The 26876-nt window shown below is 44.1% G+C and overlaps 2 protein-coding genes across 2 annotated transcripts in view; one reads left to right on the top strand and one right to left on the bottom strand.

The window, feature by feature from the left end:
* PGLYRP2 (peptidoglycan recognition protein 2) overlaps positions 1 to 674 on the bottom strand; it is a 43081-nt gene extending 42407 nt beyond the window's left edge. Inside the window, exon 1 of the mRNA XM_069766821.1 lies at positions 631 to 674. The gene's annotated coding sequence lies outside the window, so the exon portion shown is untranslated. The remainder of the gene's footprint in view (positions 1 to 630) is intronic.
* Positions 675 to 4739: 4065 nt separating this feature from the next.
* MCOLN1 (mucolipin TRP cation channel 1) lies at positions 4740 to 23013 on the top strand. Its single transcript, XM_069766817.1, has 14 exons — positions 4740 to 4942; positions 12166 to 12362; positions 13410 to 13577; positions 16752 to 16902; positions 16995 to 17061; positions 17455 to 17551; positions 17666 to 17765; positions 17910 to 18016; positions 18101 to 18250; positions 19252 to 19353; positions 19705 to 19827; positions 19908 to 20114; positions 20227 to 20363; positions 22444 to 23013. Exons 1-14 carry the CDS (start codon positions 4879 to 4881, stop codon positions 22478 to 22480), a joined length of 1707 nt encoding a protein of 568 aa, XP_069622918.1. The 5' UTR covers positions 4740 to 4878; the 3' UTR covers positions 22481 to 23013.
* Positions 23014 to 26876: the final 3863 nt, after the last annotated feature.

The raw sequence follows: 26876 nt of genomic DNA, 5'->3' as shown, positions 1-26876 counted from the left end.
GGCAATATACTACATGGCTGGGCAATATACTACGTGACTGGGCAATATACTATGTGACTGTGCTGTATACTACGTGACTGGGCAATATACTACGTGACTGGTCAATATACTTCGTGGCTGGAGAATATACTACGTAGCTGGGCAATATACTACATGGCTGGGCAATATACTACGTGGCTGGGCAATATACTATGTGACTGTGCTGTATACTACGTGACTGGGCAATATACTACGTGGCTGGGCAATATACTATGTGACTGTGCTGTATACTACGTGACTGGGCAAAATACTACGTGACTGGGCAGTATACTACGTGACTGGTCAATATACTTCGTGGCTGGAGAATATACTACGTAGCTGGGCAATATACTACGTGAGCTGTGCAATATACTACGTGGATATGCATATTTTCTAGAATACCTGATGCGTTAGAATCGGGCCACCATCTAGTTGTAACATAAGGAACAATGTCCATTACAGCTACTGACCTATCTGGAAAATTTTACTTTCACTTCTGAACAAAACAAAAAAAGAACTATAATATCTACTAATTAAATATATAAAATCATTGGGACCTATTGTCAACCCCGTCCAAAGCAAATATCGTAGAGAACAAACTAAACAACTTGCCTGGTTAAGTGTCACCTGGGTGCAGGTAAGAACAAACGTCACGCCGGCTTATTACTTCCTCTATGGGAGGGAAATATATTCCAAACATGTTTAACCCTGCAAGGGTCAGAGAGAAATCTCAGCCATAAAACATCACGAGAGGACTTTTGGAGGACAGTCCTATCATCTGAAAAGTCATAAAGTTCAAATGGATCTACTTGTATTGATATATTTTAGAACCCCCTTCCCCCCAGGGATTGGTTTGGTATGGCCCTGAGGTTGCATAATACCGTCTGCCAAGAAGTCATCTGATGGGTGGTGGATGCTTCATGTAGGTGATTGTCTACTCAGATCACTTGATTAGTTACATTGTATCCTTGTTTATCTAAGGACAGTCAGATAATCTTATCAACCAAAGAGACAACATCTTGTATGGAGACCTCCCAAAGCCGGTGTCTTCTACAGACTTCCAACATAGCAAGTGATAATATAGAGTCACCACCATTGTGTTCTGGCCCGGCTGTAACCCGTGATAATCCCCAGTCTACATCCAGGACATGGAGCCTCTGAGGCCAGAGCTCCACTAATTATCTCTCATCAATAGAAGTGATAGTTTCGACATTTTGCACAGTGACTATGGTCTGCAGGAGATAGTTGTGTCCATCGCTCGGCTTTCTCTACCAGTCCCATATGGAATAAATAGAGCAGAGATCGGACATGCGCACTACTGCTCCATTCATATGGGGGGATATAAGGGCCTTCATTCTGCTGATCAGTGAGGCTCTCAGCGGACGGACCCCTATCGATCTAGAAGTTATCACCTAACCCATGGATAGGTGACAATGTTCTCTGTGGACTGAGCACTCCCAGGATCCAGCGGTGTCATTTGAAGCTCATGGACCCCAAAGCAAAATCTATAACAAGGTCTCAAACTATCATGGGTCTGTAATAGTATTGGTCTTCTCATAGGGACCATTTGAGCCCTTTAGGCTATGTTCCCGCAACGTTATTTTATCACGGTTTTGACGCTACGCATTTTTGCTGCTTCAGACACGCAGCGTCTTACAATTCCAGCAAAATTGATGGGATTTATAGAGATCTCATGCCCGCTGTTCTTTTTAATGCAGCGTAAACTGACCTGTGGTGCGGGTTTGACCTGTGGTGCGGAATTTGCCCATAGACTTGTGTTAGGTGTGGAAATTCTGCAGGGAAAAACACACATGCGTTCTACATGCGTTTCTGAGGCAGAAACACATCAAAAACGTATGTAATCCGCACCTAAGTCTATCAATAAAATTTCGTCAAAACAAAAAAAAAATGCTGATAGCAAGTCAGCATTTCTGCTACATACAGGTGATATGATCATCGTCTCTATGCAGCAGAGGCGATCGGGTTGTGCCAGCTTCCAGTATCCCGTGGAGGCTATTGAAGCATGCTAAAAGTAAAAGAAAATGTTTTTAAAAATATTTAAAAAAATTAAAGAAATATAAAAGTTCAAATCGCCCCCCTTTCGCCCCATTCAAATAAAACAATAAAAATAAAATCAAACCTGCACATATTTGGTATAACCGTGTTCAGAATCGCCCGATCTATCAATAAAAAAAAGGATTAACCCGATCGCTAAACGGCGTAGCGAGAAAAAAAGTCAAAACGCCAGAATTACATTTTTTGGGTCGCCGCGACATTGCATTAAAATGCAATAACGGTCGATCAAAAGATCGAATCTGCACCAGTATGGTATCATTAAAAACGTCAGCTTGGCACGCAAAAAATAAGCCCTCAACCGACCCCAGATCATGAAAAATGGAGACGCTACGGGTATCGGAAAATGGCGCAATTTATTTTTGTTTTAACGAAGTTTGGAATTTTTTTCACCACTTAGATAAAAAATAACCTAGACGTGTCTGGTGTCTATGAACTCGTACTGACCTGGAGAATCATAATGGCAGGTCATTTTTAGCATGTAGTGAACATGTAAAAAAAAAAATCCAAAACAACTTTGGCATTGCACTTTTATTTTTGCAACTTCACCGCACTTGGAATTTTTCCCCATTTTCCAGTACGCGATATGTTAAAATCAATGATGTCATTCAAAAGTACAACTCGTCCCGCAAAAAAAAAAAAAAAACCCTCACATGGCCATAAATAAAAAAAGTGATGGCTCTGGGAAGAAAGGGAGCAAAAAAAAACAACCAAAAATGCAAAAATGAAAATACCTCCGGGGATTAAGGGGTTAAGTGTGTTTCAAATTCATGATTGAGAATCTCATGGTGCCGTCATGAAGGTTGCCGCAGTTCATCGGCCAGCTCTCAGTGAACTGAGCGTGGGAACAGATGGCAGTGACCGGCGGTAACCTCTATGACGTTACCGCCCATCACTGAAGCTGCGCCCCAAGCTCAGCTCAGTGTGTCCTGGATTCATAGCTGAGCAGTCGCATCATGCCACCGCTCAGTCATGCGATCCAGATGGAACAGAGATAGACTTCTTCGTGGGTCAAATGGATTGTCGTCAGGCAGGTGAGGAATATGGTGTTTTATCATTTTAATTTTTACAGTAATAAATGGGAAATAGAGGGTGGGGTGTGTATATTTCATATAAATGAGTCAGTGTCTTTCATTTCTGGCTGTGTATTATTTACAATATGACTAATGGAAGATTCTTATACACGCCTCTACTAGTGATGAGCGAGTATACTCGTTGCTCGGGTTTTCCCCAGCACGCTCGGGTGGTCTCCCGAGTATTTGTTAGTGTTCAAAGATTTAGTTTTTGTCACCTCAGCTGAATGACTTATGGCTATTAGCCAGGCAGAGTACATGTGGGTGTTGCCTGGTTACTAGGGAATCGCCACATGTGTTCAGCCTGTCTAGCAGCTGTAAATCATTCAGCTGAGGTGACAAAAACTAAATCTTTGAACACTATCAAATACTTGAAGACCACCCGAGCGTGCTCTGGAAAACCCGAGCAACGAGTATCCTCGCTCATCACTAGCCTCTACATTACTAACCCCTGGGCTTGATGTCAGCGGCCATAAAACAGCCGACATCAACCACAACCCTATTAGCCCAATTGCCACCGCACCAGGACAAGTGGGAAGAGCGAAGCTATCTTGTGAATGTGCCATTTCTGGGGGGGCTGAGGGCTGATGTTGGTAGCCTGGTAGGGGGGGGGGGCAATATCCCTGGCCCCTTCCCAGGCTAATAATATCAGCACACGGCTGTTTAGCTTTTGCGGGTAAGAAATTATAGGAGGATCCTATGTCATTTTTTTTAGGTCCCCCATAAACTAACTAGTAAAGGCTAAGTATACAGCTGTGAGCTGTTGTTAACCTTTTTGGATATTGTCCCCCTTCCCAGCTTAGTAACATCAGCCCCCAGCTGTCTGCCTTTCCCTTGCTAGCCCACATTTTTTAATTAGTTATTTGCATACGATGTACACAGTGGGGGCTGACTACAACTCCCATCATTGTCGCCTGGTCGCACTGACCTCAGGGAGACCAGGCGACAATGATGAGAGCGGCCTTCAGCACCCGGCGCCGGGGAACAGCGCAAACTGTACAGCTCTTCCCAGGCACCGGTACGTGTCACACTGATCCCACACGTATGTAACACGCGGACACGGATAGCTCCGGTACCAGAAATAACAGGACGTGCGAAGAAGGCGTTAATCGGCACCGCTCCTTGGTTGGGTCACGCAAACGTGATAAGAAACACGCAAAAGAAAAGACATCTGATGTCCTGAACACAGGAAAATGATGATAAACACAGGAAGCCTGATGGGAAAATAAGTGAGCAAAAGTTTTACCAGTAAGTAATGACTAAAAGGTTAATTACTATTTAAAGGATTCAATTCATCACCCTCATCATCAGCCCATCAGCCTCACCCATGATAACCTGAGCCTCACTAATGAGCTAGCGCTAATTAATATTCATATTAACACTCCAATCACAGCTGAGAGGGCGGGACTTGTGGACAATACATTTCACTAATCTACGCGCTATTAACAGGGCGTGGTCTGCCGGGAGTAAACGCGCCAATCACAGCCAAGAGGTATGTACACCGGCCCCCTTTCATGACGTCACGTCCGCCCATTATTTTTCCCTTGGCGGAGCGTTGGAAGTGACGTGCAGGGGGGCGGGGCAGGTGTCCTGGTCATATGACCGGGCAGGGAAGGTCAGCTGATCAGAGCCAGACGGAGGGGAGAACTGATGGGACGGAGGCTGAGCGGGCTCCCGCGGACACAGCGCGTCCTCCCCCCGCAGATGAGACACGATGGGCTCCATGCGCCGGAGCCGCAGCCTGAGCGACAACCCCAAGTCCGGCCCAGCAACAGCAGGTACCGAGTGCGGCTGCGCGGTGCAGTCACCGGAGCGCTGTTAACCCCTTAGTGATGCAGACGTGGGTTTTTTTCGTCCCATCTTCCAAATGGAAATTTTTTTTTTTTTCCCCCCTGACTCCATTAATTTTCCCATCCCGTGTCCTGAAAGAACTGTCCCAAAAATCCAACTGGTGTGAAAGGTTTCCAGAAAATGTTTGCGGCCATGTCCTGAGACTGGCTCCCCCTGAGCTGCGCCTCTTGCTGCGCCCTCCTGGTCTGGGGGTCCGGGATTGGTTTATTGGGGGCCATTCTCCTTTAGGAGAGGGCTGCGATCAACCACATCCTAGTGCCTTTTTATATTGGGCACTGGCTGTTAAAAAAGCAGAAATCCCTGGAATCAGGGTCTCTGTCCCTACATGACGCTGCTCTCGGATTACATGCGGAGCCCCTTTTAAGCTTTGCCGCTGCTGCTCCCGGACCTCAGTGTCCTTTCATCCTGCCATAGGCTGCGCTCACACGATGCGGCCACGTCCCCCCTTACTTTCATGCTGATCTGAGTGGCGTTCGGGGTGTGCCGGCCGTGACCGTCCCGTGCATGTGGCCCCAGGGTCACCTCTGCCCCCTCTCATGCTTGGATGCACTAGTATTGGTAACAGTAACTTTTCCTTTGGATTTACTCTTCCCTTTACAGAGATCGCCCATGCACAGGGGGCGACGGGTCCGTGTGTGACCACCGGAGAGGGCTGTGCTGTCAGAACCGGACCCCTCCCCCCCCCCCCCAAGAGGCTGTTTATCCATTTTCTCAATGCAGAGAACCAGACTATTGAGGTTGATGGTAGAAGGGACTGAACACTTTGCAGACCCCCATAGCAGTGGATGAGCCCCTACCTTTCCTTTTATAGGGGGGTCCGGCTCTTGATATCTGCAGGACCCACATCTCCTCTGTAAGTTGGGGGTTCTTCCGCTCTCTGCCCCTCACGGCTGACGCAGGAAAGACTCGCCCAGCTCCAACGACTGGAGGCGCGGGTGTCAGGACTCCTTTATTTCTACAGGCGTTACAGAAACGGTTCTCGGCTGTTCCCGTGTCGCCTCCTCCGGTGGTCGGTGCCTGGATGGATTATTCCCTTCTCGCCCATGTAAACGTTGAGATCGGACTATCCCCTTAAAGTGGCCGTCCATGACTTGTGGAATCTATCCTACGGGAAGAATTGGGCGGCCATATAACTCGGGCGAGGATCGTAACACAATACTCGGACTGGCCGGCGGCTCTCCCGACTCGAGCATGATGGCGTGTATTTCTATGCAGCGCTCGGGTGGGTAGAGCCAACGGCCAGTCCGAGCATTGCGTGACGATCCTCGTCCGAGATACGACCATCAGACTCTTCCCTTGGATCATCAGTGTCAGGTTAGTGGGGGTCCGATAGTGTTTGAAGTGGCGTACATCGAAGTGAGCGCTGGAAAGACACTGGTGGGTTCTGACGCCCTCCCACCCGCACCAATCTGAAGACCTATTCTAAGGCTGGGGCACGGTCGTCACTGACCTGGACCACCTCTCTAACTTGCTCGTTCTCGCTGCTTTAGAAGAGACCGATGCAAATTGTGGGAAAATCCAGGGTTGTGGGGACAGAACCGTGTGATGGTTTGGCTTTTATGATGGCGGTTTTTGCATTTGAAGTGCACGAGGATTATATTAAGTCTTGTTGGACTCAGGAGGGAAGGGGCACGGGACCGGCCTCACGGCTTCGCGGTCAGGATATCTTTCCTCGGGTCTAGTCCAGCAGATGGGAATGACGCCAGACGCTTTACATGATTAGATTGTGTAACTGTATGGAATGCAGGATAGTGCTGCAATATGAGGGTCTTCCATGGCATAATATTATTATTATTATTTCTGGGAACACGCTCCCTTTTTTATAGCAGCTATATTAGCAGTACATGGCAGAGGAATATACAGTGCCCCTTTAAATCTAGACGTCATGGAGTTACAGGGGAGCTGCGTACATGGTTAGTTCTGTGCCTAATTTAGGCCTCCAGCAGTATTATAAAATTGTTACGATCTTCTACCGTCTTCTGATAATGAAATGGCTCTGCTTCCCATGCCCTAGTCTGTACAGCAAAGCTGCAGAGATCATCATCAGTCTGTTGTGACCTAATGGCCAAAATGAAAACTGCTCTATTGATACCTGTATAAAAAAAAAAAAAAAAAAAAAAAGCTTCCAAGCTAAAATATCATATTTAACCCCTTAGTGACCGAGCCAAATTTTTGAAATCTGACCAGTGTCACTTTATGTGGTAATAACTCTGCAACGCTTCAACAAATCCCAGTGATTTTGAGATTGTTTTTTCGTGACACATTATACTTTATGATAATGGTAAATTTAGTTCAACATTTTTTGTGTTTATTTATAAAAAAAATCAAAAATTTGAGAATGTTAAAAAATTAGCAATTTTCTAAATTTGAATGATTATCCCTTTAATCCAGATAGTCATACACCAGCAAACCATTAATAAATAACATTTCCCACATGTCGGCTTTACATCAGGACCATTTGTAAAATGTTATTTTATTTTGTTAGCATTTTAGGAGGTTTAAAAATGTAGCAGCAATTTTTCATTTTTTCAAAGAAATTTACAAAATTTATTTTTTTAGGGACTTATCCATGTTTGAAGTGACTTTAGGGGTTCCATATATTGGGAAACCCCCAAACGTGATACCATTTTAAAAACAGCACCCCTAAACATATTGAAAACTGCTGTCAGGTAGTTTATTAACCCTTCAGGTGCTTTACAGGAATTAATGCAAAGTGGTATGACAGAAATGAAAATGTGTATTTTTACCACCTAAATGTCGGTAACTTCTAAACAGATTACTAAAGCCGTCAGACTCTAAAGCCGCTATTTGGTCATGAATTGCCATCGCAAACATCAGGACCACACAATCATGATCTGAGGGCACCAATTGGGATAAAGAGGAAGCCCCCACACTCTGTTAACCATTTATAATGATGTAGTCACTATTGACAGCAGCATCTAAGGGGTTAAACAGATTTAGAAGGTGCAAATACTGATCGTGGCTGATAGAGCAAGTTGTCAGCTATAGTGTACAACCAACAGATGCTGGATTGTCATCTGTATGGGGAGGCTATTCTCTTATATCTCAGGTCAGTTAAAAGACGTATTGGCGGTCATTAAGGGGTTAAGCGAGGACTGATGTGAACGGGTCTGTGTTCTTTATGAAGGGCTTGACAAATCTCAAGATCCGAGAAGCCAGTGTTTCTACAGATGTGCGAACGTCTGCTCTAATCTACCAGAGCTTTAGGTCTTAAAGCTGTCAACGTGTCAAAAAAAAAAATGGGGTGGCATCCTTGAGTTTACACCTATTGCCAGACATTGTAGGATCTAGAAAATGGGTGTCAGAGGGGCGGTAGTATTTTATGTGCACTATGTGGCAGAGGCTTCTGGTGATGAGTGATTACATATAATTATAGGGGACTGTCCACATGTGCAGCATGGCTAGACTGTCTGCTCCATCTCTCCGGTACTAATGGATTCCTTACGCCGTCTTGCCAGTGACATATGCAGCATAGCTAGGAGGTGACTGTCTGCTCCGTATCTCCGAAACTAATGGATTCCTTACGCCGTCTTGTCAGTGACCGGTCTGTGTAGTTCAGGTGGATGGAGTTCTGGGGATTTGCAGTAGGATTAATGAATCGGTGTTCTTGTAGCTCGTCTGTGCTGGAGGCAGGTACTTCCGTGGTCTTGTCTGGATGATGTGGGCGATGGTGACACCGGCAGATGTGTACTGGAGGGCATCTTCTGTGCACATAGCAAAAGTCATGGGGAACCAGCAAACAAGCTTGTCAGTTTCACTGACTCGTGGGTGAAATGTATCCCTCCCTTGGGATTATTACTAGTGATGAGTGAGCGTGCTGGGGTAAGGTGTAATCTCAGCATGCTCCGGTACTAACTGAGTGTCTTCGGCGTGCTCGAATATTATGTCTATTATACCTGGAACATATTACTTGAGCACGCTGAAGTCACTCGGTTAGTACCGGAGCATGCTGAGAACTCCTTATCCGAGCACGTTCGCTCATCACAACTTCTTATAAACTAAAAAAAAAAAAATACAGAAAATTGAGCCGGAGTATGACTCCAAAAGATGCATAACGTAAAAGCATGTTCACACTGCCCATGGAAACAAACAAAATCAAAGAGAATGCAATCTGTGCATATACCCTGATGAAAATAAATAAGTAAAAAAAAAAAAAAAGTGCATTAAATAGTTAACATAGGGTACTTAGTAAAATTATTTAATGCAGTTGCTTTTTTACTTTTATTTTGTTTAGGGTATATGCACACATTGTCTTTTCTCTGGTTTTGGCTTATTATTCAGTAAAGCAGCCGCTTTTCTTTCCCCACCTTTGGACAAATCGCTTACACCCGGACAAAGCAGCAGCGCTCACCTCTGGATGTAAGAGACTTGTCCGAAGGTGCGGAAAGAAAAGCAGCTGATTGGCTGCAGGGATCATGTGATGATACACGATCACCAGGAGAGACCGTGCACGCGCGCGCGTCATAGAATGTTGTTTGGTTTGTTTGTTTGTTTTTTTTTTTTCCCCTCCATCTTTTTAGGAAAAATGATTAAGTTTTAGTTCAAACTTTTGCAGAAATTATGGAAAACTGAATGGCGCATACAGTTAGTTTTATGCACAGGGTCTGTCCTGGTGAGGCGAGTCCAGATCCAGTCACACTGTTTTCTGAAACGCACATTTGATGTTTGCAGATGGCACCCTGGTATGCATGGCATGTGACTGGCTGGCTCCCCAGCCCGGTTTACCAGGCACCGCTTTGTGTTTTGGTAGTGGCTGTACCTGATATTACAGTGCAGGAAGCATTGAGGGTTGTGGCTTACACCTTAGTGTCATGTATAATCTTTGTTTCAGGGGCATAATAAAAATTAAAATAAGTACCATAACTCATACACATTTCTCAAGGTTTCCTTTTGCCCTTCGGCATACTTGTTTTGTGGTGTCCTCTATCCTTTTGCCCGCTTCTTACTTCTGTGATATCATCTCGAATTCTGCAGATTTTTCAGAATGATTCATCGTCTGTTTTGATTTTCTGATTTTTATTTTTTCCCCTCCCTTTTTACCTCCTGAATCTTGATATGTGCAGAGTTTATTCAGTAATGCGACCAACCCATCAAACTGTGCCCTTCTCATTTCTTCTCCTAAAGTTCAGCCCTTTTTTTTTTTTTTTTTTTTAAATTTGAATTTCCACTTCATATATTCCATTATTTATAGCCATGTCATTGTTTTTGCTTATTTCCCATCATAATTTCGCCGCTCCCTTCGTGCTGCCTCTCACATCCTGAAAGGCCGATGTCAATGGCCCATTGTTCTGTACTGACCCACTTGCTTTTTTTTTTTGGTCTGAATCTCCATAGTTCATATCTGTAACGTGATTTATACTCCTTGATTCTACACTGAAGTCGTCCAACCGTTGTACAAGAATAGCCGGACTACTACGGAGCGTGGTACAAACCACCCAAGGGAGGTGGACTGTTATCTTGTGGCCCCCCCATATGAGACATACCGTGAGCACTCCCCACTATTGACCACATGCCGCTTGTCAGAGTGGGCACACCATTTCCTATGAGAATTAGGATAAGCAGCAGTCAGACACCGACTGTCCCTGGTCATAGTTGGTCAGACTGACAACATCCAGTGAAAAGCAAAACCTAATAGGATACGCATATCCATTTTCTGACTACACCTCCTATGTCTCCATGGTAACAGACTACAAATGCAAAGTAATCAGGTCCTGTAGTCGGTTTCCCTTTAGTCTGCCCCCTATCAACGGTAAATTAGCAAGAATAATCTGAGACATGGACAGTGATTGCAGAATCTGACTACAAAGAACCTGGGTGTAGTCTGTTACCATGGTGATGATCAGGAGCTGTGGCTAAAAAGTGCAAATAACCATGATTATATATCACTCTTCCTATTTTTGGGAATACACATATAATTTTTTTTTCTTTTGGACTCTTTTCCTTTCTAATGAAGTGCTCAAATATTCTCTATAATCTCAACCATTTTTTTCCTGACAGCATTTTCAGTCCTTTGCAGTTTCCTGATTGGAGCATGTCTGTACTGTACACGACGTGGCCAACATACAGGGCCGGCTCCAGGTTTTTGAGGGCCCCGGGCGAAAGAGTCTCAGTGGGCCCCCCTTTAACACATACCACGATAAATGATCGCATATAAACCCAGCCATGTGGTATATAATACAGCCCACATAGTATATAGCAAAGCCACATAGCATATAACACAGCCATGTAGTATTTAGCACAGCCCACGTAGCATATAACGACCCATATAGTATATAGCACACTGCACAGCCACATATTATGTAACACAGCCCACGTAGTATATAGAATAGCCATGTAGTATATAGCACAGCCACATAGTATATAACATGGTCGCCGTAGTATATAGAACAGCCATGTAGTATATAGCACAGCCCACGTAGCATATAGCAGCCCATATAGTATATAGCACAGCCACATAGTATATAAAACGGTCCACGTAGTATATAGATCAGCCATGTAGTATATAGCACAGCCCACGTAGCATATAACAGCCCAGGTAGTGTATATAATACACCCATGTAGTATACAGCACAGCCCCCTCCCCCCAAGAATGGTCCCATAGTCCAGTACTCAGTTAGTTAAAAAAAAAAAACACTCTTCAACGCTGCGCTGCTCCCTCCCTGCTCTGGTCTCGGCGGCTGACGCTGCACTGCCTGACACACAGCGAGTGCGCGATGACGTCATCGCGCACCCGCAGCGGCAGTGTCAGAGGCAGAGTGGGGAATGATGGGAGAGGGAGCATCAGGTGACACTCTCTCCTCCATCATTTGCTTTGAACTTTACCGGCAGACGCTGGTAAAGTTCAAAGCGGCGGTGGGGGAGCTGGCGACAGGCGGTCCCCCCCTGCCTCACAGGGGCCCCATAGCAGCGGCGTGATGTGCCGCTAGCTGAGGGCCCCTGGAGCGGGCCTGTAGGCACTGGCAGCTGCCTGCCCCTAACGCCGGCCCTGAATGGGCCCCCCTGTCTTGCCAGGGCCCCGGCACTTGCCCGGGTACGCTGGGTGCTGACGCCGGCCCTGCCAACATAACATCCCTCATGTTTATTCATCTTTGTGAAGATGTCCTCACCATTTTTCTGACTTGTTTTGCAGCCGAGCGTCAGCGCCTCCTGTCTCCATTGCCCTGCTATGGCTCCAGGTTGTGTGAAGGATCCAGCCCAGAGGAGGTGCAGCTTCGGCGGCGGCTGAAGTATTTCTTCATGAGCCCTTGTGATAAGTACAGAGCCAAGGGGAGGAAACCGTACAAGTTGGCCCTGCAGCTAATCAAGATCATGTTGGTCACAGTACAGGTATGGCTGCTCTCAATCAGGGCTGTGCGGTCAGAGTCTGAGGTAAACCTTGTTCACACGTTCAGTATTTTACCTCAGTATTTGTAGGCTAAATCCAGCAGTGGGTGATAAATACAGAAGTGGTGACATGTTTCTATTATACTTTTCCTCTAATTGTTCCACTCCTGGTTTTGGCTACAAATACTGAGGTAAAATACTGACCAAATACTAAATGTGTGAAAGTGGCCTTAGTTTTGGTTACAAGTCATAGAAATGTTCCGGCTCCTGATGAAAAAAAAAAATCAGTTATTGTCTTAAGTTTCATAGAGCATTACATTTTATATTGCCATTTCTATCAGCAAAAGGCCCCTATTTATCAAGAGAATGGGGAATAGCCAGGGTGTCCTAGTGGTGATAAAATAACTTCTCACCTTTTTGTGTGTGTGGTTGTTGTTGTGTGGTGTGTTTTTTTTTTTTTTTTTTTTTTTTTCCTCCTGTCCCTTATGTTGTTGCTTAATAATTGTTAGTCGCAGACATTTTTAATAACTGGTCGTTCATGGAGTCCAAGCCAGCTTCCCTACTTCATAGCCCCACTTTTTGATAACGTTCGACTGTCTTCAGTAAGGCGAGGGGAACTAACTCCTCTTTAGCGACATCTAACAATGGCTGTTGCCCATGTCAACATAGGATCGGGCATGTTAAAATTCAACATGTACGAGCTTTTGCCCAACTGACACAGGCCGAACAAATATTTTAATTTTTTTTTTTTTTTAATAACCTCACATCTCAACATGGTATGTCAAGTCATCTTGCCCTGTTAAAAAAAAAAACAAAAAAAAAACTGTCCTACAGCTCCATCGACCACAAAATGAAACCGTTATAGGTCTCAGAAAATGGCAACACAACCCAAACATTTATTTGCAAACTTGGTTTTTTTTTTTTCCCACAACTAAAATGGTGTTTAATAAAAAAACTGGAAATGTTTGGTATTTCTGTAATGTAAATGAAGAGCAGAATTATATTGCGAGACAAGTTTCCGCCATTCCTCATCCCTCTTTTCTCCTGCAGCTCATCCTGTTTGGTCTCAGTAATCAGATGGTTGTGCAGTTTAGGGAGGAGAACACGGTGGCGTTTAAGCATCTCTTCCTGAAAGATTACACGGACGATTCGGATAAGACCTACGCCGTCTACACCCAGAGTGACGTCTACGAGCACCTGTTCTATGCAGTGGAGCAGGTGAGGGACATTACTGTAACCCATACACTCATCATATATTTATGTAGCTAGCAGTATGTGTAAGCTAGCTGGCCTTGCGTGTCTCCTGACATCTTGGGTACTTGGTGTCTCTCTCCCCTTTTTTTTTTTTTAGTGGTTGTCCACTACTAAAACAACCCCTCCTTATAAGATAATAGCACTTATACTCACTTCTAGTGTTGGCACTGGCGCTTACAAGTCTTGCGTGACATGACATTTCCCTGGGGCTCTCATTACGTTTTGTCTCGCGAGCCCTACGGCCAATTGGCTCAGACTTTACTCTCTTCTCCTTAAACAAATCAAGACATCTGGAGAAAGCAAGAGCTGTGACTGCCCTCACTTCCTCTGGATGTCTGATTTGTGCAAAGAGAGGAGAGTGAAGCCAGTGCAAATTGGCTGCAGGGATCGCGTGACATAATGTCATGCAATCTCTGGGAGAGCCAATGCCGACACCGCTGGAATGACACTAGAGGTGAGTGTAAGCTTTATTTTACTTGGAGGGGGGAAAAAGATTTAGAAGGGGTTTTCTGAATAGTCGACAACCCCCTTTAAGTAAAACTTCAAGTGAATAACACATGACAAATTATACCGTGCCATTATTGACCAGAATCTAGGCCAAAGTCCAGAGAGTATGTAAAAAGGTAAGTGCTCCCCTGAATCCACAGCTTGTAGAACCACCTGCAAGCAGCAAGAGCTTGACGTAATCGGTTTCTTTAAGACTTTATCAGTCTCTCATCATCCTTGGAGAGTTTTGCCAGCTTTCTACGAACTTGTTTAACCCCTTCATGACACGCGCCGTACATGTAATATGCATGTCGTGTCTCCCCCTTTGCTATGGGCTGCACTGCTGAGCACACATCTTTACCGGTACATGTCAGCTGTTTCAAACAGCTGACATGTGCCTGTAACAGCTGCAGGTGGAATCGCGATCCACCGGTGGCTAACTAGTTAAATGCCGCTGTCAATTTGACAGCGGCATTTAACGCACGTTTCCGTCACGTGATCGCGGGTCAACGATGGGTTGACATGACAACCAGAGGTCTCCAGCAGACCACTATGGTTGTCACTGCCGGATTGCTATGAGCGCCGCCCAGTGGTTGGCCCTCATTGCCTGTATGAAGTAGAATTGCTCACTTGCTATCTGACCATCACCTGTATGTAGCAGAGCCGATCGGGTTATTGCAGCTTCTAGTCTCCCATGGAAACTGTTGAAGCATGCCAAAAGAAAAAAAAAAAAAAAATTAACAGCGTAATGAGTCAAAACCCCAGAATTACGTTTGTTTTGGTCGCCACAACATTGCAATAACGAATGATCAAAAGAACATGTGTGTGTATATACACCAAAATGGGATCAATAAAAACATCAGGTCGGAACACACAAAATAAGCTGTCACCCAACCCCAGATCCTGAAAAATGGAGACGCTGCGTGTCTCGGGAAATGACGCAATTTTTTTTTTTTTTTTTTTTTTTTTTAAATTTAAGTGGTGAAAAAGAAATCCAGACATGTTTGCTGTGTACTCTTAATGGCCTGGAGAATCATAATGGCAGGTCAGTTTTGGCATTTAGTGAACATGGTAAAAAAAAAAAAAAAAAAATCCAAAATACAGTTGTTTAATTGCACTTTTTTTTTTTTTTTTTGCAATTTCACCGCACTTGGATTTTTTAATTTCCCCATCTTAAGTACACTGTAGGGTCAAACCAATGGTGTAGTTCAAAAGTACAACTCGTCCTGCAAATAATAATCCATCACATGGCCATATTGACGGAAAAATAAAGTTAAGGCTTTGGGAAGAAGGGGCGTGAAACAAATGCAGAAACGAAAAGGGCTCCGTCATGAAGGGGTTCAGTCCAGAGATTCGTTTCTGCATTGCTCTTAACCTTCCGCCACAACATTTCAATTGGGTTGTGGTCTAGACTTTGACTCTGCCTTTACAACATCTTGACTCTTTCCTTCTTCAGCCATTCTGGTGTAGATTTGCTGCTGTGCTTGGGCATAACGGGAAAATGATCCCCAGCTTTGGCATTGATGGACTCGCATTAGACTCTAGAATACTTTTGGTGTAGAGAAGATCTCATGGTTGACTGCAAGTTACCCAGCTCCTGTAGCTGCGACCCCTGTCTAATTCCTCACCCCTTCACCACCTTGCTTGATACTTGGTGTGAGGTGTATGCGCTTATATGCTGTTTCATTCCAAACATGGTGCAGGACATCCTAGCCAAACATACCCACTCTGGTCTCCTCTGTCCAAAGGGCATTGCTGAAAAGCTCTTGGTTTGTTCAAATGCAACTTTGCATACTTTGTGTGTGTGTTAAAGGGAATGTTTTCTCCTGGCAACCCTTACAAACAAGCCATACTTCAATCCTTGAACTCTTAACCTTGTAACTAAGGCCTTTAGAGCCAGAGCTGTAGCTCTCCGGTGGTTTTATTTATTTATTTTTTTTGTTTCTCCGAGTATTGCATTGTCTGACATTGGGCTGATTTTGCTGAGACTTCCACTCCTGAGAATATTGCCAGCTGTCTTCAATGTTTTCCCCTAGTGAACAATCTTTCTCACTGAGTGATGGATTACAAATTGTTTGTAAATGGCTTTAAAACCCTTCAAGGTCTGATGGGAGGGGGGGGGGGGTACTTTAGGTTTTCGACTATCGCCATTGTCTTTCCTATTTGGGATTGTGATAAGACTTTATGCCTGACTGCTCCAGACCAACAAACTGCCTAAGAACTCCAGCGACCAATGATGCCGAAGTCCCCGGGTAACCATCGGGTTACTAAGCGCAGGGCCGCGCTTAGTAACCCGATGTTTACCCTGGTTACCAGTGTAAATGTAAAAAAAAAAAAAAACTACAGACTTATTACATTCCAGTGTCTGTTGCATCCCCCGGCGTTCTGCTTCCCTGCACTGTGTAAGCGCCAGCCGTAAAGCACAGCGGTGACGTCACCGCTGTGCTCTGCTTTACGGCTGGCCGGCGCTGACACAGTGCAGGGAAGCAGAACGCCGGGGGATGCGACAGACACCGGAATGTTAGTATGTAGTGTGTGTGTGTGTGTGTGTGTTTTTTTTTTGTTTTTTTTTCCCACTGCTTCTGCATTAATCTTAGTGCAAACTTACACCAAGAAGTTTGAAGAATAACTCCAGTTTCCATTTTATCTCAGTTCATCTCATTACAAAACCAAACCACTGCTCGCTATGCGTACATTCGCTCCGCCAACCAGTCGGCTCTCTCCATGTGCCAGCAGTATTACCGCAAGGGCCACATCGATCCTGCCAATGATACGTTCGATATCGATCCCAAAGTCATCACAGGTAACTTTTTTTTTTTTTTTTTGATCCAATCAAAATCTAGCATGCATATAATTAGATTTTTCACATCCATCTTTCTGTGCGATCTCTTCTAGGTTGCGTGTACGCAGATCCCACCGAGACAGTTCACAACTACCGGAGTTTTAGCATTAAATTTCACAAGTAAGCATTGCTGCCGAATGTCACAGCGTTTAACGAAATGAGCCAAAAAGTGAATGGCGCTGTAGTGAGCATGTGCAACCACCACTTGTATAGGTCGCACATGCTCCCTACTGCTCTATTCCCACAGGGCACTTTGTGGACCAGTTCTTATGATTTAGTGGGGGTCCCAATGGTCATAAATTTATTTGGTTGATCCTCATGCCTTTTTTTTTTTTTTTAAACTTGTCGCTTGTGAAACTTAATACACATTAGCACATCTTGCGTTCCTGGCCCTCCTTGCACAGCTCTGTGCCCCCCTACATTCTACAAGATCGTTACGGAGGACGCAGACGTTTCGCTTCCTGCAGGGATTTACCCTTTTTAATCTCATTGCTTCACTTTATTTTCTCTTAGGTTGATCAACATCACTGTACAGTTTCAGCTGAAAGCAATTAACATCCAGACCATCATTAATAACGAGATCCCTGACTGTTACACATTCACAATCACTGTGAGTCCTGTCCTCTAAGGGATTGTGTCGGAGGGAAGATCGCCCGTACAACTCCGGTGTCCTCTGTGTATAGCCATAGTTGACTTTATACACTTTCCTCTCCATCTTATGCAGATCATATTTGATAACCAAGCGCACAGTGGGAGGGTAAAAATACAACTGGACAATGATGCGACCATTAAGGAATGCAAGGATCCTAATGTATTTGGAAGAGGTGAGCAGCAGCACCAAATCTGTCTGAAAATATTGAGATGAATGTTTGCAAAACTTCCATTTATGTTTTTCTCCTCAATGTGAGCATTTTTTTTTAGGTGTCCCTCTTGGCTTTGGTATTTCAATATGTTGTACCTCCCAACAGCTGACAACCACTCTCGTTTGGCATTCGATGTCTTTGTGATCATTTCCTGTGTCCTCTCCTTCATCCTGTGCGCTAGATCCATCCTACGAGGCCTGCGGCTGCAGAGTGTAAGTTCGGAGTGTTGCTGCCGGGCTGTAGCGAGGCGTGTTACTCAGTGGTTTGCTGATAACGCTATCACTTTGTGTCTGTAGGAATTTGCTACGTTTGTGCAGACCCGTCACTCCTTGGCCGTTTCCTTGTCTGACCGGCTGGAGTTCGTGAATGGCTGGTACCTGCTGCTCATCATTAGCGACATCCTCACTTTCTCCGGAACAGTCATGAAGATTGGGATCGAATCCAAGGTATCTCCCATGTGCAAATGTTGTGATCAGAGACTTTTGTCTCTAAGGCCTTATTTGCGTTGAGGTTTTTGGGTCGCCTGCACACACAAATGCAGATTTTGCAACTGAGAATCTGTAGAATATAGAATTGGTGAAGAAAACGTGACTTTACTAAATCTCATCATGATAGTTTGGAGATCGATCTCTCAGAAATCGACCCGCGTTAGATTCTTAAATTTTGTAGCAACTAGAGCTGGAAGAATTGAATCCCAGGACTCCAGGTCATCGGCCAGGTCAGTAACCTGTGACCACCAGACGGGGAGGCCTGTGAGTCTCATTACCATGTGGCATTGCTGGCTCTTCTGGGCTGGCATGACCTCATCATTGCAGGTTGAGACATAACACATAGTCAAATAAACGAGCCATGAATGTATGGAGGGATTTGATGACCTCCGATCCAGCGGTCACAGATTACTGACCTATCAATAGTCTTGAGTTCTGAGAATCAATTCTACCATCCGTACTTGACGCTTTCTACAGTTTTCTATATAGATTAGTGAACTCCGCAGCAAAACGTGCGTTTTGTACTCTTGGATTTTACTGCTAAATTGGTGAATAAAATCAGCCGTGCATGCAGGTATACTTGGCATAGAGCTCCAATTTCAGACAGAAGACTAAAGCGTGTCTTTTAGGTCTTCATCTAGTCAGCGATGGTGATGTATATCGTCCAAAGCTTTTTAATAGATTTTCTCAGTGTGCAAGTTAAATGGAGGCAAAATTAAGACCAGGTTCTAATGTGCTGGGCCTTTTTTGGCAGCACTTCTACAAACATTCCATTTGTGGCCCTTCTAAAAGCAAATGACTGTCCTCAAGATGTCAGAAATGTGGTTCTGGTGCCATCTCTAGGTGCCCTCTGTCTGGGTCTAACCAAATGTCCTCCACCCTATGTGTAGACTTAAGTCACTTACAGAGTCTAAAGTCTTGTTCCTTTTCGTCTCTTTGCCCTGTCTTCCATGTTCTAGACGTTTGCCAGTTACGATGTCTGCAGCATCCTGTTGGGAACCTCGACCTTGTTGGTTTGGGTTGGCGTCATCCGATATCTGAGCTTCTTTCAGAAATATAATGTGAGTATTTTATTTCTAAACGGATCCTGAACTCTGCATGGTCTTGATCTATACGGCAGTAATCCTCAATCTAGCTGGCATTCTTGCTGCACGTGGCCTGGTCAGATAGTGCTGTGAGTGCAGGGATAATGGGTGCCTCTAAGTAACCAATAACCTACAAGAAAATTCCTAATACCTGGTGATCACTCATCATCAGTAATGGATCTGCTTCCTTATGGCAAAACTGTTATTTATCATTGGTATTGATGAGAGGTTACCATCAAAGGCAGATATCACATTTATGGATCCCTTTGCCAGCTTCTGGTTGTTTTTCACCTGCTTGGCGTCACAATTGTTCCCTTTCTCCTGTAGGTTCTCATTGTGACACTCCGAGTTGCTCTACCCAACGTCATTCGTTTTTGCTGTTGTGCTGCCGTGATTTATCTGGGATATTGCTTCTGTGGCTGGATCGTGCTGGGACCCTATCATGTCAAGGTGAGGAAGACTTCCCTTCGCTCCTTCATCCTTTCTTCTCTCGCATTCAGTTTCTAGTAACATTGTGGTTTTTCTCCCAGTTTCGGTCCCTCTCGATGGTGTCTGAGTGCCTCTTCTCCCTTATAAATGGTGACGACATGTTTGTGACCTTCTCGGAGATGCAGAACAGCAACTATCTAGTATGGCTGTTCAGCCAGCTCTACCTATATACCTTCATCAGTCTTTTTATCTACATGGTGCTCAGTCTTTTCATTGCGTTGATCACAGGAGCCTACGAGACCATCAAGGTAAACCTTTTGGATAATTGGTGGTCATTGTCCAGTTCCCAGTTCTTAATCCCCTTTTTTTTTTTTTTTTTTTTTCCTCCTGATTTTTATTGATGCTTTTTGTGGTCCCCAGTTTCAGAATGCTGGAGAAGAAAATGTATCTGCACTCCAGCAATACATAGCGGAGTGTAAGGACAGCCCCAGCTCGGGGAAATTCCGAAGCATGAGCTCCGCCAACTGCTCGGTGTTCTGCTGCTGCTGCCCACAACCGTGAGTATCGGCCATTAATCCATTAATGCTTTCTTTAAAGGGAATTGGTCATCAGAATGGTGGTGATGCAGCTTGCAATGCCCAGATTAAAAAAAAAAAAAAAAATATATATATATATATATATATATATATATATATATATATATATATATATATATATATATATACACATATATATATATATACATATACATATACATATATATATATATATATATATATATATATATATATATATATATATATATATATATATATATATATATATATATATATTTTTTTTTTATTATTTTTTTTTTTTTTCCTATGGGAGCATTAACACAAAACCAGTCTGAATAACCATTGTCATAGGTGGGCCACACCTATTTAGTTCAAATTATATGGATGCCTCAACTGCTATGTTTTACACAATTCCCCACCAATCTGGATACCCCTGAGATACTTTTAATAAAATTATCCTCATGTTCAGGGAACTAATCAGGGGTAAGCAAAGCAAGAATTAGACTGGTAGCATTGCAAAGAGACCAATGTGGTGGTGGTCTGTGAGTTCCAAATCCATGGGCTTTTTTTTATAGTAGCCCAACTCCAACATATCAGGGCATGACATGATCCTAAGGAGCAGAGTCTTCTCGGTCATCTAGGTTATATGAAACATTTGAGGCTCATAAGCTTAGGGTCTCTTTGGGTTCATTTCCAACGTTCTTACTTCATCGGCTATGATGGAAGGTTAGAAATTCAGAGTCTACAAAGGGTCCCTCAGTTTGGGAAACCCCTTGGCTTTCTAATCTTTAACAGTAAGGGGTTTAGTAAGATTATTTTTGAGGGGGATCTACAGACACTTTCATGTTTTGGTAGGTGACTAGATGAATGAATTTTCTCAACTACAAAATGAGTTTGGGATACCTACCTTCGAACTGTATAAATGTCTTCAGCTGAGACCTGAATATCAGGCAAAGGGTCTTATCCTGAAAGCCATATACCTAAGAATATAATAATACGTAGAATCACTACTTGACTCTAGTGGTCTGATCTCTGTACTATACAGTTTTTTTGTTTTGTTTTTTAAATCTGGTTTTGGCAAAGTATCCATTACATTCCAAAATAAAATGGGAAAGTGTAATGGGCCCTATAGAAGAAGGTCAATGGCAAGAGATCTTGGTGGTCAGCAAGTATACAGAACACATCAATTCCTATTCAACATAGGATTTGGCTGGAATCCTATTTGTACAAGTTGTCTTTTAAAAAAAAAAAAAAAAAAAAACCTGGAAATGATTGAATTGAGCAAACCTCCATTTATAGTGTTAGTGTGTGTCTGACTACTGATAAATATGGTAAGACTGCTGTGTCCCCTTGTTGAGAATAAACCTTTAAGGATAATTACAATCTCCAAGATCCTACCCCGATATGCAGTAGGAAAAATAACGAATGCATATACATCCTTTTAGAAATGTAGTATAGTTCTTCTGCTTTGCTATTTCTTTCCTCATGTGCAGCACATTGCAGTAGCTTGGGTATCCATGGTTACGACCACTAGCAACTAGCTAACTGTCATAACCATGGATACCTTAAGCTACTGGAGTGCCTGCACATGAGAAAAAAACCATGGTGAATCAGGAGAACTATACTACATTTCTAATTGGAGGAATTTGCTAATATTCCTACTACATATTGGGATAGGATCTTGGAGATAGGAATACCCCTTTTTTTTAAATGATGATCTTCAATAAAAAAAAAACAAAAAAAATCAAATTTAGTTTTATTCTGTTGGTTACTATGATTGATTTGCTAATTAGCCATGTCGTATGGTAAAACGTCTATCTAAGGTTGGGAGTTCTTTCCTTTTGGAGAAGACTCTGGTCCCAAGTCTTATGGTAATGCACGTTGGTTTATAGGATAGTTATCTACAGTCGGTGGCTCTAGAGGCGGCTTTCTTCCTCTTAATCTTCATTCCATACTTTAAATGTATATTATTCGATCTTTCATGACATTCTTTCATCTCACTGACCTTTTTCCACTGCATACCACGTTACATGCTCATCGGCCACGCAAGTCAGCTTTACATTTCCTGTTTCCTCTCCAGATCTGAAGGTGATGAAGACCAAGTGATTATTAATTGAAGACCACCGTCCTCATCCTGTATAAAGATGGATTCCTCCATATTGGCGTTTTAATTCCATTTTAAGGACTTTCGTTTTAAAGCGACGCTCTTGTGTTTTTTTTTTTTTTTTTTGTTTTTTTGTCTATAAAGACCTTTTTTAAATGACTCCTAAGCCTTAGACCACAGCGCCTAAAGGTGGAAGCTCTATCCAAGACGAGGACTTCTGTTGACATTAAGCTATATCTGTATCACCAGACACTTTATGGAGTATTTAACATAGAAGAATTATTAGTATATGTCATAATTTACAGATTATATTCGAGGGTCAAGCAAAAGAATGTGTATGAATTAGTTGGGGACAGAATCGGGGAGAGATGCCGGTCTTGAAGTCAGAGAAGTCCGTAGAATCAAGACCAAGTCAAGCGCACAACTGGACATTTATATTGTCAATTATCTGCAGCCTGTTGGTTGTGGAGATGAGTTTTAATTTAATATTTTATTTTTTAAATGCCACTTTTACCATATGAGAATAAAGTGTCACCGTACACAACATTTCACGTTGTTTTATCCTTTTAGTTGGGAAATTTGCTGGAGGAGTTCAATGACCACCAATGATGGGAGAGCTTCTGAGAAACCAAGGGTGCTAAGCGCGATTGTGACCAATAGCTGGCTGGAGTATCTTCATTTCCTGGAAAACTATGGGTTAATCCTCTTCCTATAAAATGTCTAAAATTATTCACCCTTTCCTTACCCGCTGGCTGCATGCTGGCTGCAATATTGGATTGAAGTTCATTCTCTGTCCTTCATAGTACACGCCTGCGCAAGGCAAGATTGTCTTGTGCAGGCATGTACTACGGAGGACAGAGAATGAAATTCAATCCAATATTGCAGCCAGCATGCAGCCAGCGGGTAAGGAAAGGGTGAATCCAAAACCCCGCCTCCATGGCTGAAGATTGTTCCCTCCAAATTCAGGTGACAGTGTCCCTTTAAACTCCTGGCCTGCATAGCCGGGTCGGGCACTGGTGGTCCGGCGGCGGTGTAAAGTCGCGGTCCGCATCAGGGGCCGCGGCGTTGCATGACTGCGGCCTGCATTAGAAATTTAGCTCCCGGCTTCTGGCCGGTACAGGCCGCAGGCTTAGCTCCGCCTACCAGCAGTTAGCGCTGCCCATCTTTTCTGGCGCTTCTCATCTCCTACGAGATGCGTTTTACCTCCTAATCTCGGCGGCCATCTTTTCTCCTGCAGGTAAGGAGCCGGGACGCAGATTAAGCCCTGATACAGCGCTGGCAGCACAGTTCTTTCACTGAACAAAGCGGCACCTCCCCAGGGGACTTAAGACACAGGACCTAGGTAAACTGCAGAAACCTAGCTTAACCCTTCCCCTGCAAGCACACCTTCCCATAACAGGCAAAACTATGTCACAACCAAAACCTACCAAAAAGACTATAACAAAACGCACACTGTTTTTTGCTTCTTGTACTACTTGTAAGGTTTCTTTACCCCGGGGTCACAATACTGCATTCTGCACTGCTTGTGAACCAGTGACTGCCCAGGAGCCACCCGTCACTGATACCGACCCCAGCGAGCCTAGTCCCCCTGAGTGGGCCACTTCTCTTCCTCAGTCTATGGCATCCTTAGTCCAAGCGATTAGACTCTCCGGGGCACTTCCTCTACTCAGGGCCTTGTCACATGTGACTGTTTCCGACGGACAAAACCGTTACCTGCTAGGGGTCGCACTTTATCTAAAGACTCTCATGCTTCCAGGAAAAGGACCCATGACTAGGCTTGAGCGTAACGGATCGGACACATTCAAAAGTCGACGACTTTTGGCAAAGTCGAGTTTCATGAAACCCGATCCTAGTGTGGGATCGGCCATGCGGTCGGCGAACTTCGCGCCAAAGTCGCGTTTCGTATGACGCGTTTGGTGCCATTTTTTTCAGCCAATGAAGGAGTGTGGGCAGAGTGACATAGGTCTTAGGGGCGTGCACGCCTATCGCCATCTTCTCGCTTGTGCGCTGTAGCGATTTGCAATGTGTAACACCAGCTTTTCTGTAGAGAGAGAGAGATATATATATATTTCCCATTGACTTTGCATTGGGTTTCGTGTTTTTGTCGATCGCCCGACTTTTCGTGATCGGCCTATTTCACTCGACTCAACTTTTGGGATAGTCGGGTTTCACGAAACCCGACTCGACCCTAAAAAAAAGTCAGTCGCTCAACCTTACCCATGACATCTCCCCCGACCCTCCCGTGGCTCTGCCTCAGGCAGTTCAATTTCTCGCTCCCCTTCTACAGGGGCTAGCAGAGAACCCTTTTCGGAATACCAGTCTGATACGTCCTTAGATCAGGAATTTCTGCATGATCAGGAGACACTCAATTCTCTCAGTGAGTCAGTGAACAACGCTCTGAAGGTAGACGAGGAACCCTCATCTAAGGCAGACCATGCTGTGTCATTTAAGAGAACTAAGCGAACTCACTGAGTGTTCGCCAACCATCCTGAGTTTAAGGACATTGTTGAGACACATAGGATCCGACCTTATAAATGCTTCACAGGGCAGAAGCCCATGTAGTCGAAATATCCTTTTGCTCCTGATTTGAGGAAAGACTGGTCAGTCTCCCCCTGTAGATCCTCCCGTATCGTGACTGGCTTGTAAATCCTTTCTTCCGAGGGTGCCGTGGTTAAAAATCCTACTGATCGACAATCTTGCTCATTCAGGTTTTGAAGCTTCTGCAACTGCGCTTTTTCCATCTTTTGCCGCTATCTGGGTGGCTATGGCCCACTGGGTCGAGGTCTTGTCAACAGCCGTTCAGGATATCGACCTTCCTCCCAAGTAGCAGACCTCGCTACTCAGCCAGAGCTGGGGATTTTGGAGTCACCGCTTCCTTGGATGCCGCTAACTGTGCTTCCCACGCAGCAGCAAGTGCTATCACCATGAAATCCGCTGCCTCGGGGTAACTCTCGACTCTGCCCTGTCCTTCAAACCGCACGTCCAAACTCTTGCCACCTCCTGTCCCCTCCAACTCAAAAATATTGCCAGAATCCGTTCCTTCCTCAGCCCACAATCTACCAAAACTCTTGTCCTGCCCTCATCATCTCCCGCCTCGACTACTGCAACACCCTCCTCTGTGTCCTCCCCGCTAACTCTCTTGCACCACTCCAATCTGTCCAGTGAAACGTGGTGGCAGCATCATGCTATGGGGGTGTTTTTCAGCTGCAGGGACAGGACGACTGGTTGCCATTGAAGGAAACATGAATGCGGCCAAGTACAGAGAGATCCTGTATGAAAACCTCTTCCAGAGTGCTCTGGACCTCCTGTCTTGGAAGGTGAACCTTTGGCCAAGTCTATGACTCTAAGCACACAGCTAAAATAACAAAGTATTGGCTTCAGAACAACTCTGTGACCATTCTTGACTGGCCCAGCCAGAGCCCTGACCTAAACCCAATTGAGCATCTCTGGAGACCTGAAAATGGCTGTTCACCATCCAACGTGATGGAACTGGAGAGGATCTGCAAGGAAGAATGGCAGAGGCTCCCCAAATCCAGGTGTGAATAACTTGTTGCATCATTCCCAAGAAGACTCATGGCTGTACTAGATCAAAAGGTGCTTCTACTCAATACTGAGCAAAGGGTTTGAATACTTATGACCATGTGACATTTCAGTTTTTCTTTTTTAATACATTTGCAAAAATTTCTACTTGTTTTTGTTTTTTTAAGTCAAGATTGGGTGCAGAGTGTACATTAATGAGAAAAAAAATGAACTTTTTTGAGTTTACCAAATGGCGGCAACGAAACAGAGTGAAAAATTTAAATGGGTCTGAATACTTCCTGTACACTGTATATTTGCACATCCAACTCAAATATATACAGTACAGACCAAAAGTTTGGACACACCTCATTTAAAGATTTTTCTGTATTTTCATGACTGAAAATTGTAAATTCACACTGAAGGCATCAAAACAATTAACATATGTGGAATTATATACTTAACAAAATGTGAAACAACTGAAAATGTCTTATATTCTAGGTTCTTCAAAGTAGTCACCTTTTGCTTTGATAACTGCTTTGCACACTCTTAGTATTCTCTTGATGAGCTTCAAGAGGTAGTCACCGGGAATGGTTTTCCAACAATCTTGAAGGAGTTCCCAGAGATGCTTTCATTTTGCGGTCCAGCTCACCCCAAAGCATGTCGATTGGGTTTAGGTTTGGTGACTGTGGAGGCCAGGTCATCTGGCGTAGCACCCCATCACTCTCCTTCTTGGCAAATAGCCCTTACACAGCCTGGAGGTGTGTTTGGGGTCATTGTCCTGTTAAAATAAATGATGGTCCAACTAAACGCAAACCGGATGGAATAGCATGCGGCTGCAAGATGCTGTGGTAGCCATGCTGTTTCAGTATGCCTTCAATTTTGAATAAATC

This window comes from Ranitomeya imitator, chromosome 4, assembly GCF_032444005.1.
Source record: "Ranitomeya imitator isolate aRanImi1 chromosome 4, aRanImi1.pri, whole genome shotgun sequence".
NCBI lineage: Eukaryota > Metazoa > Chordata > Amphibia > Anura > Dendrobatidae > Ranitomeya > Ranitomeya imitator.
This window is presented reverse-complemented; position numbering and strand designations above follow the sequence as displayed.